Source organism: Nelusetta ayraudi, unplaced genomic scaffold (genome assembly GCF_046127955.1).
Source record: "Nelusetta ayraudi isolate G7.1 ecotype Tasmania unplaced genomic scaffold, CSIRO-AGI_Nayr_v1 ptg000082l, whole genome shotgun sequence".
Classification (NCBI taxonomy): Eukaryota; Metazoa; Chordata; class Actinopteri; order Tetraodontiformes; family Monacanthidae; genus Nelusetta; species Nelusetta ayraudi.
In genome coordinates this window covers 1741796-1760084 of record NW_027466132.1, presented here as the reverse complement: position 1 = coordinate 1760084, position 18289 = coordinate 1741796, and the positions used below count along the sequence as shown (strand labels likewise).

General features: G+C 46.6%; 1 protein-coding gene across 2 annotated transcripts in view; it reads right to left on the bottom strand.

Moving 5' to 3' along the window:
* Positions 1 to 18289, bottom strand: part of plcb1l (phospholipase C beta 1-like) — a 91674-nt gene that overhangs the window by 4060 nt on the left and 69325 nt on the right. Inside the window, exons 14-32 of one of the 2 annotated variants that reach the window (XM_076044753.1) lie at positions 16773 to 16947; positions 16301 to 16387; positions 15804 to 15874; positions 15215 to 15311; positions 15011 to 15095; positions 14785 to 14909; positions 14514 to 14668; positions 14255 to 14419; positions 13978 to 14077; positions 13720 to 13824; positions 13502 to 13617; positions 12547 to 12685; positions 12353 to 12406; positions 12030 to 12249; positions 10369 to 10537; positions 9683 to 9759; positions 9483 to 9572; positions 9305 to 9362; positions 9082 to 9168 (exon numbers count right to left, since the gene is read on the bottom strand). In XM_076044753.1, the coding sequence (XP_075900868.1) occupies positions 9082 to 9168; positions 9305 to 9362; positions 9483 to 9572; positions 9683 to 9759; positions 10369 to 10537; positions 12030 to 12249; positions 12353 to 12406; positions 12547 to 12685; positions 13502 to 13617; positions 13720 to 13824; positions 13978 to 14077; positions 14255 to 14419; positions 14514 to 14668; positions 14785 to 14909; positions 15011 to 15095; positions 15215 to 15311; positions 15804 to 15874; positions 16301 to 16387; positions 16773 to 16947 (2175 nt within the window). Of the gene's footprint in view, positions 1 to 9081; positions 9169 to 9304; positions 9363 to 9482; positions 9573 to 9682; positions 9760 to 10368; positions 10538 to 12029; positions 12250 to 12352; positions 12407 to 12546; positions 12686 to 13501; positions 13618 to 13719; positions 13825 to 13977; positions 14078 to 14254; positions 14420 to 14513; positions 14669 to 14784; positions 14910 to 15010; positions 15096 to 15214; positions 15312 to 15803; positions 15875 to 16300; positions 16388 to 16772; positions 16948 to 18289 lie in introns of those variants that run through there. The other variant, XR_012928894.1, reaches the window with a different exon arrangement.

Sequence of the window (18289 nt, the reverse complement as noted above, 5' to 3'; positions counted from 1 at the left end):
TGGCTGCATTCAAGGACTCCACCACCCCCTCATCCCACTGAGGAATGAAAGGAGAAATGTGTTTTCTCCCAGGCATAGACACCCCCAATGATTACAGATGACGAGATTGTATTCATTTCATTGTGAGCCAATAATTGCTGTAATGCTGATTTCTCTGTTTAACTACTCGGCTGGCTCCCACGGGAGAGCAGTAATTAAAAGAAAAATCTGCCAAAGTGAACGGTGTCAGAGTCTCGCAGCTCGATATGGTCACGTCGGCACTAAGAGATATTGAGCACACCTTTAAGGCCACGGGAGAGGATCGAAGGAGCGTCCGTTACGCACCTGAAAGACCTTTGACAACGTGAATACTTTCTTGACTGACAACCAAAAGTAAACACGGGAACGTCAATATGCACAGCGAGGCCACAAATCATCTGCAACCTTTTCTGCAACAACGCGCCGACGTAAAGCTGAAGTGTGAGAATGAAGTGAAATTCTCATAAAGCTTGATGGGAAACCGAAAAGATTGGATCCATGCAGTGAGTCTGAAAAAAATCCATATCTACTGCAGTCTGGGGATCTCACATTGATTTCAGCGGTTGTGATTTAAAATAGTTCAGAGTTATAACCCAGAGTTGGTCTCAAGGATGCTTTAGCTTACCCGAGGCGCTTTTCAATCAAAATTGTGTCAAACAGCTTTCTGGGGTCTAACAAGCCTGTTCGCGATACCAGCGCCCTCTGTGACATCACAAAGGACTGTTTTGAAGAACAGTTTGTTTTGGTTAACTTTTTCATAAAATTGGAGTAAGAAAAAGAAAACATCAAATGATTCAAGCCTCTAATTTCTGTGAAGTTTTCTCATTGAGTGAATAATACTTGATGTGAGAGGCCTTTAAAGAAAAGGCATCTCTTATTATTATTTCAGCTATCAAATGCACCGCTGCCAAGACACTTTGCTTTGGAGCAGTCCAAAAAATACTCAAGAGAATTGAAGGAGGGGAGGTGAGACGAAGGTCAAGGACTATCAGCCAATGTTCTGCACTCACCACTTCAGTTTATGAGACGCAACGACCATTTAATTTGAGGGCGCTGCAAATAAAAATAAGTCGGGGGGGGGAGACGTAAAAAAACAAGACCTGTGGCAAAAATCAATAGTGCATTTTTCAGCATTGCATAAATGCCAACGAGTGTGCATTTCTGCCAGTGGTCTCCCTGCTTCCAATTTTTAATGCTACGAAAGAAATGCATGGGTTTCTACTAACCCTACTTTCTGTCATATGATGTGTAATTCCAACATGATACATGTCTTTGCAATGTAATAAAAAACCCAGCTAATTAAAACTCCTTGCACCACGACACTACTGGCTGCTATTTTTGATGCTCCAAAATGTTGTCTGTCTAGTGGGTGTGAGTTGCATACAGACGAGGGTCACCTTCTGCAGAATGGTCCCCCCATCTCCTCCCCACCCCTCCTTTTTGTGTGTCCTGTCTTTACTTCACTTGCCGCTCTCTCGGCGGGTCTCACGGAGCGGACATCCTGCACATCACAACCAGATGGCCAAAGAGTCACCACAGCTCTGCCTCTCAGCCTCCCAGCCTCCCAGCCTCCCAGCCCTGCGCTGTGCATGACCTACTTAAGGGCGGGACAGTCGGCCCACCATGCATGCATGCATGTGTGTGTTTGTGTGTTAGTCTGCCGCCTTTTGCCCAACAAGTTTTGCCGGCCCAAGGCTGCTACCGCGCCTCCTGATCTATGATCCTGATCATCTTTCTGCCGTCCGGTGAAGGAACGGATGGAGGTAAGGAGACAGGAGAGACTGAGCGGCTGCTGGGCCAACCGTAAAGTTGAACGAATCTGTATGCAGGGTTTGTGTTAGTGTCGCACTCAGGAGGGAAAAGGCACAGCTGCAGGACGGACTGAGCCGGGAGTTTGCTGTTCACTGAGGGGACAGTTTAGAGGGCTGGGAGATATCAAAGAGTGGCGGGCAGAAAGATCTGCTACTCCTATCTGTGAAAGAAGCCTGCGTCAAAAGCTTTCAGGGGACAGTTGGCCGTGAACTGTAAATAAACCCCAACTGCTGTGGAACATTTTTTGAAAGCTCTCAAGATGTTTCCTGACCCGTGAAACCATTCTGGAGTTTAAAAGTGCTGGACTTTCAAGGAGGGACATTCCACCCAGTGCCAATCCAATGGAAAGCCTATGGTGGCCATGTGATCAAATATACATCTCCATACTCTGTGTGTTGGTTATACACATCTTGGAGGCTATAAGAAATTCTGGCTAAAACACATTGTTGCACATTTTTTTTGAAAAGGGACGGCTGAGATTTGAATGACGCCGCTTCAGCGATATGGTGTCGTCTCTCACATTTGAGCACTTTGAAATACATGGCGACCAGTAGTCTTATTGTAAATTGTATGGCGTTGGGGGCGACACGGTGGCGCAGTGGTTAGTGCTGCTGCCTCACAGCAAGAAGGTCGTGGGTTCGATTCCGGGGCCCGGACCTGGGACCTTTCTGTGTGGAGTTTGCATGTTCTCCCTGTGTCTGCGTGGGTTCTCTCCGGGTTCTCTGGCTTCCTCCCACACTCCAAAAACATGCATGTGAGGTCAATTGAACACTCTAAATTGTCCGTAGGTGTGCATGTGAGTGTGAATGGTTGTCTGTGTCTATGTGGCCCTGCGATGAACTGGCGACTTGTCCAGGGTGTCACCCTGCCTTCGCCCTAAGACAGCTGGGATAGGCTCCAGCAGACCCCCGTGACCCTGAGCTCGGGACTAAGCGGGTATGGAAAATGAATGAATGAATGTATGGCGTTGGAACACTGTCCAATATACTGTAAAACTTCAGAAGGGTTACAGTCAGACACGGGAATCTCACTAAAGCCGAGATCAACAAAGATCTGAGGCGAACCAAACCTTCGAGGTCTGTCTGTTTCTTGTGTGCTTGTCATTTCCACACAGCCACCACAGTCACAGGATGCAGTGCAGTAAGTCAATGAGTGACAAAGAGCCATGCCAGAATGAAAGTGAAAAAGCGGCGCCGAATTCCTAGCAAATGCAGCGCTGGCATTGCTGGCAGTGCTGGTAGTGCCGCCTCTCACTGTCTGCGGGTTGGCACCAGTCTGCGTCTGTGAGGCCATCAGGAAGTCGCCAAACCGCCGGCACCCTTTATCTCGTCTTCCATCTCTGGTCTCAAGAACTGTCATCTGTCAACACACGCGCGCGCGCGCGCACGCACGCGCACGCACGCACGCACGCACGCACGCACACACTCTTGTGCCTTTCTTAAAATACAGCATTCCGTGACCTTCTTCACCAGCTGTCCTCATTTTGAGGAGCTATCAGGGGAAGCCGAGGAGGCCTCCGAAGAGCCAAATTAATTCTTTGCTTTGAGCCGTGACATAACTCCTCCTGCTGCAGCAGAAAGCCTCAAACCGGGAACACTCCAGCTCCGCGGCCGCACTGTGTGGCGCTGGCAACCGCAATGTGTCATTACTGTCACAATGTAAAAATGACAAATTATGTAATGATCCCATATTATAGCCGTTTGCATATATATATTTTTTATTTTCCATCTTTGATGGACCGGTGGAGCAGCCGTGCATAATTGATTACACCCCCCCCTCCCAAAAAGTTGCCTCAGTTCAGGAAAACAGCATTATATCTATATACTGCAGCAAAATCCTTGGCTTCCTACTAAATCTGAGGCTTTATTGTGCTGTTGTGGTCACACCTGAGGGGGGGGGGGGGGGGGGGGACATACTGCTGGTGTCGCCACTAACCTGGCAGAGATACAGTATCAGGACCCTACGTAATGTCACAAGGAGCTGATTAAAATGCTTGTTTGCTTGTTTGTTTTTCTTTCTCTTCTCATTTCGGTGGATTTCAGTGACAGGGTGGCAGAAATACTATTGGCAATTGGTCCTTTTGCATATTATTAGACCATAAGAATTAGAGCGATAGTTAGACATTTAAAAATGATCGATAAAAACACGTCAAAAGAAACATCTTCTTCACCTCTAATGTTAGAAAAAAGACCTCAAGACATTGTAACGTGTGTGTGTGTGTGTGTCTCCCCTGACTGTACACCATACAGCCTCTATACTCACAGCCTATTTAGGCCAAAACCGAGGCTCCTCTGCTTAGATAGACAGGGGTCGCCACTCAGACAGAATTATAGGGCTTTCTAGGAAAAAGAAGGAGTGCGCGAGGCATGAACGCTGTGTATCTGTGAGTGCTCGTGTGTGTGTTTAAAAGACAGAGAGGGTGGCTTGTCTGAGTGCCATCACTTCATTTAAATTCTTTCCACTGTATCAGCATTAAAATGAAGCGAGGCCGTAAAGATGTGCAGGAGGGAAACGCACGGTTAATGAAAGTGAGAGGCAGCAGCGGCTCTGTATACACCGACTACTCCTTTTTCATCTTCCATCCATATTTCTCTCTGTGTAGTACATATATGTGTGTGTGTGTGTGTGTGTGTGTGTGTGTGTACGAGTGTCTGTCAGTGCCCTTTCCCCGACTCCTCTCAGAATAATTCATTCTGTTGCTCTGCAGGATTTTTTTTTTCTCGACCCTTCAGGTCCAGGAATTTGTGAAAACATTCCTCTGTACCTCCGCCACGCATGTACAGTAATGAGTGTTTTCCCTAAAAGGACAAGTTCACAGGGGAGGGTTAGCTGTGAAATGTGCTCGCCGCCGATCTCAGCGTGCTCCAGCGCCGATGTGACAGATAACTTGCACCTTGTCATGCTGCGCTGAAACAGTCTTCCAAAGCTAGCTAGGCTAAAGTTGCCAAAATTGCACTTTACCGTTGTGACGTTGCGGCAGCTTTTCGCTAAAATTGTGTTTTGGATAGCTTTGGTTGTGTTGACATTTTCTCCAAAATTAGCATGTAGCTTTGTCGCATTAGGCTTACTAAGGGCACTGCACTTGTACGTAATGTGACGTCTGCACTTTGACAACGGATTTTACTTTGCTGCCTCTGTCCTGCACTCAGTGTGCCCTGTGGGTACTGCACGCTTGCACGCACACGCACATATGTGTGTGTGTGTGTGTGTGTGTGTGTGTGTGTGTGTGTGTGTGTGTGTGTGTGTGAGTGACACAAGTGCAGTATTGATGCTCCCCTGCCAGGCAGAGATGATGCAGATCAAAGTGGGAACACAGCGGCCGACCCAGCGTCGACCACTCAGAGAGAGAGAGAGAGAGAGAGGAGAGAGACAACGGAGCGGAAGGGACCTTTAACTCAACTGCAGTTCTGTTTGCTTCCCACCGCCGCTCCCATTCAGTTCGTCAACAGTTACCTTTGCCGCGACTGCGTCACGAGCGCACGTACGGTTCCAACCTGACAGATTGCAGAGAGTCGAGGAGGGCAGGAAGACGACGGGAGAGGTGGGGAGGTGAGAGAGCAGATGGGCGGACCTGAGTTGCCATGACAACCGCCCGGGATTTTTCCCTCATTGTGAAAAAAAAAAAACTTTCAAAATATATGTATGTATGCGTGTATATGTACACATACAGATTTACTTTTGGTAAAAAAAAAGGGAGATAAGCTTAGATTGTCTTTCCCAGTGAGACATAATTGGCCGGCTTTCACCGAAGAACACACATTCGCACCACTCCAACACCTCCACCGACGCACGCTGAGCCAAACATATTGCCTTCTCTTTGCTTCACACTTGCTTTCACAGGAAAGAGAAAAAAGAGAAGCAAGGTGCGTGCATGTGAAAGGATGACTAGGAATTGTCATTTGTGCAATTCGGCCCCATATGCCTCCTGCCCCGATCCGAACAGCGCAGCTCTGACTCACTCTTTTCATCCGATGATTTTCTTTCCCTTTTTTTTTTTCCCCCCGCCTCGACTTGAGTTAGAAAAAGTCCTTGAAAGGCAAGAGCATGTTTTCAAACCTCTTAGAATTGAGAAGCTGTAAAAAAAAAAAAAAAAAAATCAATAAATAAAAAGTAATTGTTATTTAAGCCTTATTCAACACCGGGATATAGTTTAGTATTCTCGGAAAGGTGGAAAAAAAATGCCGCAGGATTTAGTCACAGTAAACACTTTTTAAAAGAGGGAGAGTGGTGAGTTTTACGAAAAAACATTTCCTATAGAAATATTCTGACGTATGAGCCAAAGCTGGGAAAGAGCCCACAGCAAACAAAGAGCAAAGCCAAGGCTTTGAAAAGAACTTGGGATGTCAAGCAGACAAACAGACGGACGTTTTTGAAACAGTTGTTTTTACGACCAGTCGAGCCAGTCAGCAACTGGTTGTTCAAGGCACCAGAAGACGCAATGTGCTGTGCTGTTTTACAAAATTTCGGTCAAAAGTGTGAGAAAGTGGATAAAAGTATTGTTTGTTCTTCTTTTGCGGTGAAAAACAAAAAACAAATCAAAAAACCTCTGCAGCATCCCTGCTAATCTCTTGAACGCTTCCTGCGGTCGTCACACTAAGAGGAAGCTGATATTTGCTACTCACAGTAACTGATAGTTATCAGTTATCCTTGACCACACATGCGCGAGTGTTTGAAAGGAGTATCTTTTTTTTTCTCGAGCCAGTGCCCTCCACATCCTGCCTCTTACTCCTTTTTGCATGTGCATGTTTGCCCATTATCGTCATCCAAAGACGAAATTAACAGGGCTTCCCACTCGCCCGAAATCCTGAAATGTAGCCGCGGCTGCTCGGAACAACGGTGAATGGAGCGCATTCAGAGAGAGAGAAAAAAAAAAAAAAAAAAATCAAAGGGTCGCCTGCACAAGTGGTTCACAATGCATCGTATTCATCCCGGCTCCCGCAGAGCACTCTGAGGTTCAAGCGATTAGTCCAGTGACATTTCCTGATTCTATCACACACAGCTGGGAAGGAAAAGAAAGAAAGAAAGCGGCCGGAATCGAGTTACAGTCGAGCCGTGTGTTCCAGCCTGCAGGGGGAGCGAGGAGCAGCCGAGTGAGTTCAAGCCAACCTGGAATTGCAGTTTTTGTAATGATGTGGAGGTTCTGGACAGAACAGTGCTGATAGCAGCTAGTAGTTGGTTCTTCACATTCATTCAAGGAAGAGTTCCCCGAAAATACATCCACTCAGGGATTCGGGGTCTGATGGCGATTTTCGAAACCATGCAGCCATTCTGGGATTTCACGGATGAAAAGAATTCCATCCAACAGGTGTCCATTGTGGAAATGCCGCCCTCTGCGATTCGATTTGCGACTCTGCAGTCCGGTTACTTTTTTTTCTCCAGCCAAACTGTCCACTGTATAGCCATCAGGCTGAACTTACAATACAAATAGAGCAGAAGTAGGTAGAGGTAAGAGAGGGATTGAGCCTAAATCGTTTCACCGTCTAATCTGACTGCAAATCAGGTGTTGAGTCGACTCGATTTTCGGGCTCTTTGCCAAATTTAGAAAAAGCGCAGCCCAATTTACGCAAAAAATAATTCACGCAACAAGCAGATCAACAAGGCAAACACAATCACATCCCGACACTGAAGGCGCTGCCACTCGCGCAGCCCTCGAGTGTCACCACTTCCTCTTCCTGCGGCTTTCAGAGAAAATGTAAATGACCTGAATACTAAGGAGTGTGACTGGGTGCCGGCGCTGCACCTCCTCCTACACACGCAGCTCCTGGAGGAACAAGGAGATGTCACCATCAGAGTGGGTGGCAGCGCGGCACATTCATTCTTTACTTCCCCCCCCCCACCCTCCGCCCCTCATAGCTCTCACTCTATTCAAAGCGATCAAGGTTTTACAACCTCGGTAAAAAAAAGCGACGGTCACCTTGAGCGGCAGGAAGCACTTTGACCGGGTCGCTGCAGCGGAGGAGGATTTTTTTTTTTTACGACACACACCCACACACACACACACACACACACATTACACGATGACATCTCACATTCTACTTTACATTCCATGCTAGAATTATGAAACAGTTAAGCTCTGCCTTATCAAAGAAACTCATACAAATTGAGTGTTTGTCTTTTTTTTACAATTTCAAAACGAATCTACTGCTGAAGTCATTTAATGGACCATTTTTGATGTTTTTTCTTTTTCTTTCGCTCTCAAGTTGGTTTCGTGATTCCCCCCCCCCCTTCTCTTTCAAGGACGCGCAGACACCTTGCAGTCCCACTGAGCTGTGATCTCGGCACACACTGGCCAATCTGTCGCTCCCGCTATGACGTTAGGCTGCCCTGCTATGCGGACAACATCTAATTATACGGCAGCGCGGCAACAACACATCTGTCCGCAGCACGAGAATCCATAATAATCAGTATAATTCTCACTGCGTCCCCTTGCACTGCAGTCCCCCTTTGGCATTCATTACTAATGATGCGATGCGCTTAAAGGACTTGCATCGATTTCCGAGAATAAAATGTTCCTCCAGCCTGTCAGTGAACTTCCCTGAATGAAGAAAAGTCCAGGATTTACTTCCTTTGTTCTCACCTTTCCGGGAGAACCCGTTACACCCGTTTGTGATGTCGCAAAGGGAACTGATACCTCTCCTGGGTGGATGACAACACTCGCAGCCAGGCCAACCATCCTCCGATATCGCTTTGTTTTTGTCTCCTTCCAAACATGTGGAAGATCCAACAAACAAAGTCTCAGTTTCACAGTTTTTTTTTTTGCTGCAGGCTGTAAACAGGGGCCTAATTACGCTGATTTCAGGATATCTGGAAAGTCTTTTGGATAATCAACCACGCAAGGCTCCTCTACTGGTATCCAGGATGAGGAACAAAACCGTGGTAATTGGTATAACAGGGGGCCTCGATTACCGGCATACTTCTGCTGAACGCCGGCAGACACCCAGCTGCAACGTCAGCCAATAATTAAATTCTCACTGGAAAACTTGGCAACGGTGCAACCGACGGGGGGGGTGAAAGAAGTAACGCTTCAGGAGACACTGAACTACCTCTTACACCACTGGTGCGAATGGAGCACTGTGCGAGGCTGATAACACAGGGGTGAAAAACTTTGAATAAAAAAAAAATCACGTCATTTGTATTGAAGTAATTATTTCACTCCTGGAGGGTCCATGTGGTAACAACGTGCACCACACAAAACAACAATTGTCATACAAATAAACAACACTGAGACTCTTTCTCTGGCAAGGGACTCACCTTCGGCCTTTCATCCAAGATCTGCTGCCGGATGTCCTTATGCTTCTCCTGAAGTCTGTCCTGCCGTTTACATTGTGCATCTTCCAGCTGCACACACACACACACACACACACACACACACACACACACACACACACACACACACACATTGAAACAAATGTCTTTTTTGGAGATGCCAAAGGTTCATTATTCTCCTACAGGCTAAAGCCAAACACGGTCTTACCCGTTTGATGTACTGCACCACCTCATTGACAAACGATCTGCTGATCTCCAGCTTCTCCCTGCGGGCCAAAGTGTCAACCACAGTCAGAGTTAAAAGGAGCGCGGACCCAATAGCGGTAAATCTTTGGTGTTTAGTGCCATCTAGTGGCCAGACACAATCACAGCAACACAGCGCTTACTCCTCAGTCACGTTCTTGTCTTTGGATTTGGCCTCGTTGATCTTCTCCTGCCGCTTCTTGTCCATCTTCTTCTTCAGGTCCTTCCTTTCCCTTGGGAGGGCGAGAGAGGAGAGGTGAAGGCAAACCCAGAACGCCCTCATTGCGTTCGTCTTGAGGACGTCGACTGATGCTGGCGCGTGCATATGTGGAGACGTTCTTACTTCTCACAGATGTCTCTGAGCTTCTTCAGCTGGGCGCTCTGGCATTCCTCTGCTATTGTGGTCAGCTTCTCAACCAGCTAGGTGGACACAGAGACAGAGACAGAGAGAGAGAGAGAGAGAGAGAGAGAGAGAGAGAGAGAGAGAGAGAGAGAGAGAGAGAGAGAGAGAGAGAGAGTTATGATTCTGCAAGATTATGTCATTCAAAATCTCTGTTGTTTTGGCTGCTATCTCCCTTCAAGCTTAATTAATATATGAGGAGGTGTTGAAGGTAACCAAGCCAATGAGTGTGCTGTCTGCCGCTCGAATCAAAACCTCGCTCACACCTGAGCTGTGCTCATTGTGTAACAGGGCAGAAGTTATTTGTTTTTCCATGCCACACATTAGGAACATGGGCACAAGTGGCACAATCACTGCCGGGAATAATTATTTTGCCTGACATGATTCATCGGGTTTCGCTTGCCTCAGCCTCGACTTTGCGTTTTGTTTTTTTTTATCCAGTCCAACGCAAGTCAAGGCAGGATTGCAATTCTATTGAGCTGTATTGAGTTTATTTTTTTTATTTTTATGTTGTTTTGTATACTGGAGCACTGATTCTTGCCATCGTTGGCAACATTGGTTATATATAAATCAGGACATTTGCACGCGCTGATTTCTTTGAGTGTGTGTGTGGTCTCTGGTGTGGTCACCTGCTTGATGTGTTCCCTCTTCTGGTACTTTTCGCTGTAGTACTGCTCCTGGCGCAGCGTGAGGAGCTGCTGCTGCTGCTGCTCCTTGAGCTCGGCCAGCCTCTGGGTGCACTCCTGCTCCAGCTCACTCAGCTCCCGGTCCAGGGCGGACAGCGACTGTTCGGACCGACTTCACCGCGCGCGCACAAAAACACACACACATACACACACACACACACACACACACACACACACACAAGTCTGCAAATTAATAATTAATATACGGTGCTTCTTGTTAAAGGGCAACGCAATCATGCATCTCTCTAAAAGAAATTGTGGTGAATTGCTCATGCAACCACACAATCTGTGGGAATAATCTGTCAGTTTTTTAATTATATAGAAACCAGTGTGAGTTGTCTGCACAGTATGCCACAGAGCCATCAAGTGGAAGCAGCAGGTATTACTAGCTGATATCCCCTTTACACTTTTATGGTTTCCTACATAATTCCATACGTAGTTTTGATGCCTTCAGTGAGAAACCGCAGTGTCAATAGTCATGACAATGAAAGAAACAACGTTAAATTCATAGGGTGTGACCAAACCTTTGACTGGTAGTGTATATGCTGATATAAACGGTATATATTCCCAGTAGCTTAAAGATAAATCATGACGGACACAAAGTGAAGTGTGTCGGTCAGGCTAGCAAAGCAGCTTTTTTTTTTTCTCTCCCTAGACTTTATTATCCTCCACAGACCCTCTGCAGTTCGCCGAGCTGTATCATAAAAATCCTGATCTACATCTACATTATATGAAACAATTTCACGTTAGCCACAGCCCTTATCTTGAACCTGGAAGTAACACGGCTGAAAGCTGTTATCAGGCTCTTGCAGTGGCCTGCCGAGCGGCCACTCGCAGCACTGTAATCTGGGCTGTGTGCTGAATGCTGATTACTGTGCGTTGGACGCTGAGGGGCCCAGAGTGTAGCTAGCCCTGTGGTTTGGCAGAGGCCTTATCTCCTGTATTCTTATTCTGGACACGTCTTGTTTCTCTTCTGCTTGACTAGCAGTGCTTGGGACTGACAAACTGGTAGGAGCAATAACCGATGCAAAAACACTATTTGGGTTATTACCTGAGAGAACTGCTTGTAATAGATTAGACTCTACTAATGTCTTTGAATGTGTTTATAATTTGAACAGGCCAGTGTGCCTAATTGAAACTTTAAGTATGACCCAAATTAGCTCAGCTTGTACAACCCTAAAATTCTCTATTTCTCTAAGAAGAAGAAGAAGAACAACAACAACAAAAAAACAACAACGCACATTTAGCCGTCCGTTTACAGTTTACTGCAAAAAACTCTTTTTCGCTAAATGATAAAACGGATGTTTTCTTCCACATATTTGGAAAGAAAAACAAGCATAGTGGTATTGTCGCTAAACTGGGTGAGATAACAAAAAAAAAGGTATCGTGCCCTTTGTGACATCACAAAAGATTTCCACAACAGCATGTTTCAGCGTACACCAAAATTGGAGCAAGCGTGAATTAGAGATTTCCTATTCCTGGGGAGTTGACTGATATGATGCCACATATGAGTGTTGATAAAGTGAATTTATTATCAAAATGACAGAGTTTGGAGGAAAAGCAGTACAAACTAGTCAGAGGTGGAGAAGATGAGGGCCACCTACCTTTTCTTACCGTCTCGTTTGTGGCTCTTGTGCACGGAGGAGCGCCGCCGCTGGTGCTGGCTCTGCAGCTCCGACACCCGAGCCGTGTGCTCCTTGATGAGCTCGCTGGTCTTGCGGTGGTGTTTCTTCACCAGCTCCTTCATCTCCTTGTACTGCTTCCTCTGCTCGCGGACGAAGCCCTTCTGCTGCTTCAGCTCCTCCAGCGTCTGAGCCTCCAACTCTGAAATAAAGAATGAAGTCGTAGTGGAGCGGCAGAAAACATTACGCAAAGTTTTGCGCACGTTAACGGCTGAACGGCTAAATGCTGAAGAGGTGTATCTCACCGGTGAGGACGCTCTGAACGATGTCTTCCGTCTTCACGGATGGTTTCAATGAGCCTAGTCGCCAAAAACATGCATGGGTGTTAAATGGCCATTTAAAGGAACAGTTACAATAATTTGAACCTTTTTTTTTTAGTTGAAAAAAATACGCCATTGGGTACAGACAGAAAGTGGCACTTGAGCTGTTCTGCCGTTACCTGCAGACTGGGGCTGGTGAGCCAGCAGCGAGGGTGGTTTCGGGGCGATGATGGGTGTGTGACTCAGTCCGTTTTCTGCCGTCAGCGCTGCCCTCTGGTCCACCTTGGCATCCGACGGGGCGTCACTTCCTGCTTCCACCTTGATGTCGGAAACACAGTCACGCTGGTGATTAGAGAGCTCCCCGACTGACGGCGCCAAGGCCTCGGGCTGCACCTGGTCACTGACGGACAGTTTGTAAACATAGCTTTGGTAACCCACTCTCAGCATCGCGCCCTGGATTTTAATTACTGTCCTCGGTTCAATTTAAAGGAGGTCCGCCTGCCCCAGTCAGGCTGGTCAGACCTCCGCCTCTTAGCTGCGACCACCTCCGCCTACTGGGGCTGCGGCCTGCCTCCTTGGTTGCTATGGTGACGGCGTGCAGCGGCCCGCTGTCGGCCATACTCCAGGGTAATCCTATCAGCTGGCAAATCAGATAAGAGCAGCCCCTCGGGAACAGGCTCCTCGTGCTTATGACCTGAGATAACCCTGGCGGCTCCTCCTGCATCCCCGAGTCACATTAACCCCTGCGACCGCCTCGCCTCGCCCACTGCACTTCCATTCATTCACATGGAGCTGCCATAAGTCAACATGTCACAGCTACTATTCCCGTGCTGAAATTACTGTCATGTTGATGGCTAATTAGCAAAGGTCGCTTCCTGGGACATCACTTGCTGGAAACTGATAAGTAATTTTCGAGAAAGCAGACAGTTGATTATGTGCACTGAGTGCTTTTTCAAAAAAAAATGTCCTTTAGTGATGCGTGCAGTCATTAAACTGTAGCTTGGAAATTAAAACATCATGTGACTCACACTGTTTGTTTTTAAGGAAGTTAAAAGGATTACCATTCTCTTTGTACTACTGTTATATTCCTGAGAGTAAAGGCTGGAGTACTTGCAGACAGACAGACAGACAGACCTCTTTGTCTCCCTCCTCCTCTCCTCCCTCCTCCAAAGTCAGCGCAGCCAGCTGATTGGCTCTCTGTTCCATCAGGTTGACGTAGCGGATCGGGTTGGAAAGGGCCTCGATGACATCTGAGGGGGGTCGACATATACATGTATATACATCTATGTATATATATTTTTTTACATTTTCAGAGGCTGCAGTGACTTAGGCCATGTTTGCCTTCAACTCACCGGCAAACGTGTCCGGGACGTAGTCTTTCACCTCTACATACACAAACAGCGCGGGCAAAGTCAGAGCCTGGTTCTTCTCATTCCTCAGGCTGATGTAGTGAAAACCTGCATGGTTATTAGAGTAGCAGTTTACAAGCCAAGAAGCAACACGTCATCCAAAACTATAGACCTCTCTGAAAAAGGTTAATTAGTTTGTGTCATTTTATAAATGACACAAACTAATGCCTGGTTAAAACTCAGATCTCAGCCCAGTCTCACCTGGGCGGATGGCCGACACAGGAATGATCCGATGGCCGATGAACTTCCCCCCTTCTTCAAACACAGCTATCCTCAATGAAGCCAGTGTGGGCAGAACAACCTGCAAAATGTAAAAGAAGACACTCAATACTTTACCAGAATGATGGCGCTGCAATATAAATCCCACTGGAATTTCACATCGTGCCCAAAATAGTTCTACTGTATATTGTTGTAGCAAACTGTAATGACACACAGTGTTATTACAGTGTTACTACGGTATGTTAGGACTGGCTCAGACCTTCTTGAAGACAATGGCCTCCTCCTCCCAGACCGGGTTGATGGCGTTGCCCTGGGACGTCTTCGTCTTGAAGGCTTTCCTCTTGGTGTCCACCGGCAGGCCGAACATGTCAATCTCCACATACGTCCCCACTTTTTTGTCGGACAGAAACTGGCCTGAAATAATCTTGAAAGTGGAGGAAGAAGAACGGTAAAAATAAGGAAATCTGCATGGCTGAGGCGGCAAGGTTTCATGCGGTCACATCAGTGGTGAGGCGCACCTTCACAGACAGCGTGTTGGCTACGATCCCGTCCACCGTGCTCTCAGTGAACGGGTCAAAATGTTTGTCCGGCCGCCGCATGAACTCTGGTTTGAGTCTGTAGCCGCATTTGCCGTTGTACTCGTACATGCCCAGGTTCAACTGCATGGACAAGTCTGTGGAGGAAGGGCACAATAGCAAATATTAACCTTAATTCCGAAAAAATAAATAAATCAGGATGCATTTTATAAAGTATTTTTAGAGTCAAGATTTGTCCCTCATCGTCACTCACCGATGGTCTGGAAGTTGAGCGCCACCAGCTGGCAGCCAGCGTTCCAGAAGAGCTGGGGGTTGTAGTTGGATGAATCTACCCGCGTTCCTTTAGGGTAGATCCTGCTCAGCTGCAGTTTGTTGTACCTGGATGCTGTTGGTTAAGGCTGGAAGACTGGTGTTTCCCTCCCCCACCCCATGCATTTTTTTTTTTTTTTTTTTTTACCATTTAGTAATAGTGAGGATACTCCACAAACTCTACAGGAGATTTAGTCAGTAGCTCCAACGCTTTGGTCTCCACAAAGGATGACATCTGGTAGCTGCGGTTGATCTCTGCAGTGAGACGTTGACCACAGTGTCAGTGAAGAGAATCATTTGTCTATGTTTGTCGTGGTGAAGTACAACCGTGGACCAGCGAGATATTCACACTGCCTTCATAAGGAGGTCATTACTTTTAGAAGCCTCAAAGCTGTTGAACTTCACTGGCTGGATGTAGATGACCAGATTGGACATTTCTTCTGTGGCAAAGGCTTCGCTGCCTGCGGTGCCCTGTGTGTGAAAACACATAAAATAAATATTAAAAAAACAAAACAAAAACATCCTCATTAGTTAAAAAACAGAAATCTCATTTAGGGGCAAACAACCTCCCTTTGAAAATTTAGAATAAAAATAAGTGCATGGATAACACTTTATAATAATGATCATTTAAAAAGACATTTATAAGCTATTAGTAGATATTAGTGGATGGTTAGGTTATAGATGTTTTATAACCTAAATTATAAAATATCTAATGACCATTTACGTATTTATATAAGGGATTTGTTCATGATTAGTTCCATCCACGAATATAATAATATATATTATATATATAATAATAATACTAATAGCTTATAAATGTCTTATAAATGATCATTATTATAAAGTGTTACCAGTGCATGGACTCTTTTGATCACTAGAGGGCAGCCTCAGCACATGGCACGCCATCACTTTCTGGAAATATAATTGAAGTGTCATTTAATTAGTTCACTGCTTGACACGCACCTCATCCATTGAGCCCTTCTTGCAGTCGTCGTCATCGTCCTCGTCCTCCTCGCTCTCCGCCTCCACTTCCCCTGGAAACACCAGCCAGAGAGTCACGGCCACGGGCGAATGCAATCAATTAAACACGGAACAATATTTGCAAATGTGCCCGAATGCTGCCCGATTCAAGATGGGTCACGAAACGCAGGACGAAAGCTGATTTGCCTCGAAGCGGATCATTGCACCGGTTTGCACCGGCTGATCACAAGCCTGGTGTGGGGAGGAAATTAATTTCAATATTGCTTTCGGTCTGCCCATACTCCTCCAGCGCCCACATAATGAAAGATCAAGTAAAGATTTCCCACTGCATCTGAGGTCACATCAACCGAGGAAATGAATGCTTGCAGCGTAACGGTCAGGCTGACCTGCAGCTTCTGCAGGCAGGCAGCCTCGAATGAGGGCATGACTAATTGTTTCCCCACCCTGGAGGCCGAGGTCACGTGACTCGTGTGGCTCACCGATAGACTTCCTGCCCTGCGCCCTCAGGCCGAGGTCGGCGCCGTCCGACGACTGAGAGGGGTCTGCCATCTCCTCCTTGGTCGAACCTAGGCGTTGATAACAAAATGAGCAATAGAAGCTGAAATAAAAATTATTATTAAACAATCTTAATCTTGGATCTTATGTCACATCTAATGCCAGATTATAAACACAGCAAGATCACAAATGCAAGCGAGACACTTGTGCTACTGAGCTTCTTACACCAGGGGGCAGTGTGCATGTGCAGTTCAGCTTGCGGTGAGAAAACGAAACACAACCAATTTCAAGCTTTGTGTCATAAATTTACAGCTGGCTGATGTGTCACGTGCTCAAACCTCCCATGTAAAACCATCATCGGGCCTTTATTTTTCAAACCCCGGACCTCTAGCAGAACATCCTGAGAGGAGTGTCTAGTCAATGAATGTGTGTGACACGTCGACCAGGTCGGCGTACCCGTGCTGGGAGACGAGGGCTCGCACACGCTGGACGAGTCGCTGTACGTGTTGGAGACCTGCTCGGACAGCTTCTTCTTGGTGCTTCCTCCGGCCTTGTGGTGCTTCTTCTTGTTCTTCACCAAGATCTTCCCCATCAGCTCCATGGGGCTCGGCAGCGGCACACCGGGCTCCAGCTGGAACAGCAGACGCACGGGTGATCAGTCGACGCATGGGAAAGATGAATGTGTCAGACTTGAGGAAAGTGTTGTTCTGCCGCACGGCTTCAGGATTTGTTAGGAGTTGTGGGTTGCTGAGGACCGAAACGATGCTGTCTGGCTGCATTATGGAATTCAGGAGACAAAGTGTGTAGAGTCTAAGTTATTTAAATGTACATTCACTGCAATTTAAGGAGGATAAAGTAGCAAAATAGACTATGAAAGATCCTGCAGATTTATACCCATCGCACTCCTCCAATCAAAGTCCATCGGGAACTATTCCATATGAGGTCTTTACATGCAGACACAGACATTCCTCAGTATTCCTTTTACATGTTACCGGGTATGTTCTAAATAAACCATGCAAACCAGTAGCGGCAGAGGTGTCATAACATGTTTGTCCAGGCAGGCTTCTCTGTCAAAAAGATGCTCCCCTCCCCATCCCTTCCACTTAGTCTTGAATTGTTTTTTTCTGGAGCTTCTACAAGACAATTTGACCGAAACACCTGCTCTCCGTCGCATCCTCCAAAATGGAAATCGAGAACTGGAGGAACAGGCAGGTAGCAAGGACAAAAGTATAGCAGTGGTGTGAAAACGGAAGAGGAAAAAAAAAAAAGAAAACCCAGGAAAACTCCAGGAGGAGTATTTACGGAATTAAACCGTTGACGTGTCTCACAAGCCTGCAGTTAGATATGCAAACATCACACGTCTTAATGAGGTCGTTGCTTCTGAATGTGACCTTAGTGCGACTGAGGTGGGGTGAGGCTCACACGGCCGTGTCCTACGTAGAGTGTAATACCCTGATAATAATGGACGACTGTTCTGCACGTACACGTGCTCGATGATCTTCACAGAGGGATCAAATTCCCGTCGTGACGTCCCGGGAGTTAGGAACGATATTGAAATGGGCTTCCCGGAGTGAAACCGAGCATTAAACACAAACATTTACTCTCAAAGGAGAAGGCGGAGAGAAGCAGGCGGGGCTGATTTATTCATAGGGAACATTGCTTTTTGGATCGCTGTGTTTAGGGACATTAATAATTCATAATTGAGGAAGTCGGCAGTGGTGCCGAATACACCCAGTCACTTTCAAACTCGGAGAGCGCGCCATCTTTTAGCATTTAAACTTGAAGACCCACTCGCAGCTGGAAAAACATGTGACTCATGGAGCCAAAATTCATTCACACATCACACCACACACTCGTGGTGAGTGATAAATTCTTTTTCTAGAACTCACTCTCAACGGCCTCACATGGAACTGGAAACACTTTAACGAGCTGGATGGAGTGGACGGCCAGCGTCCAGGTCATGTTTTTCTCAG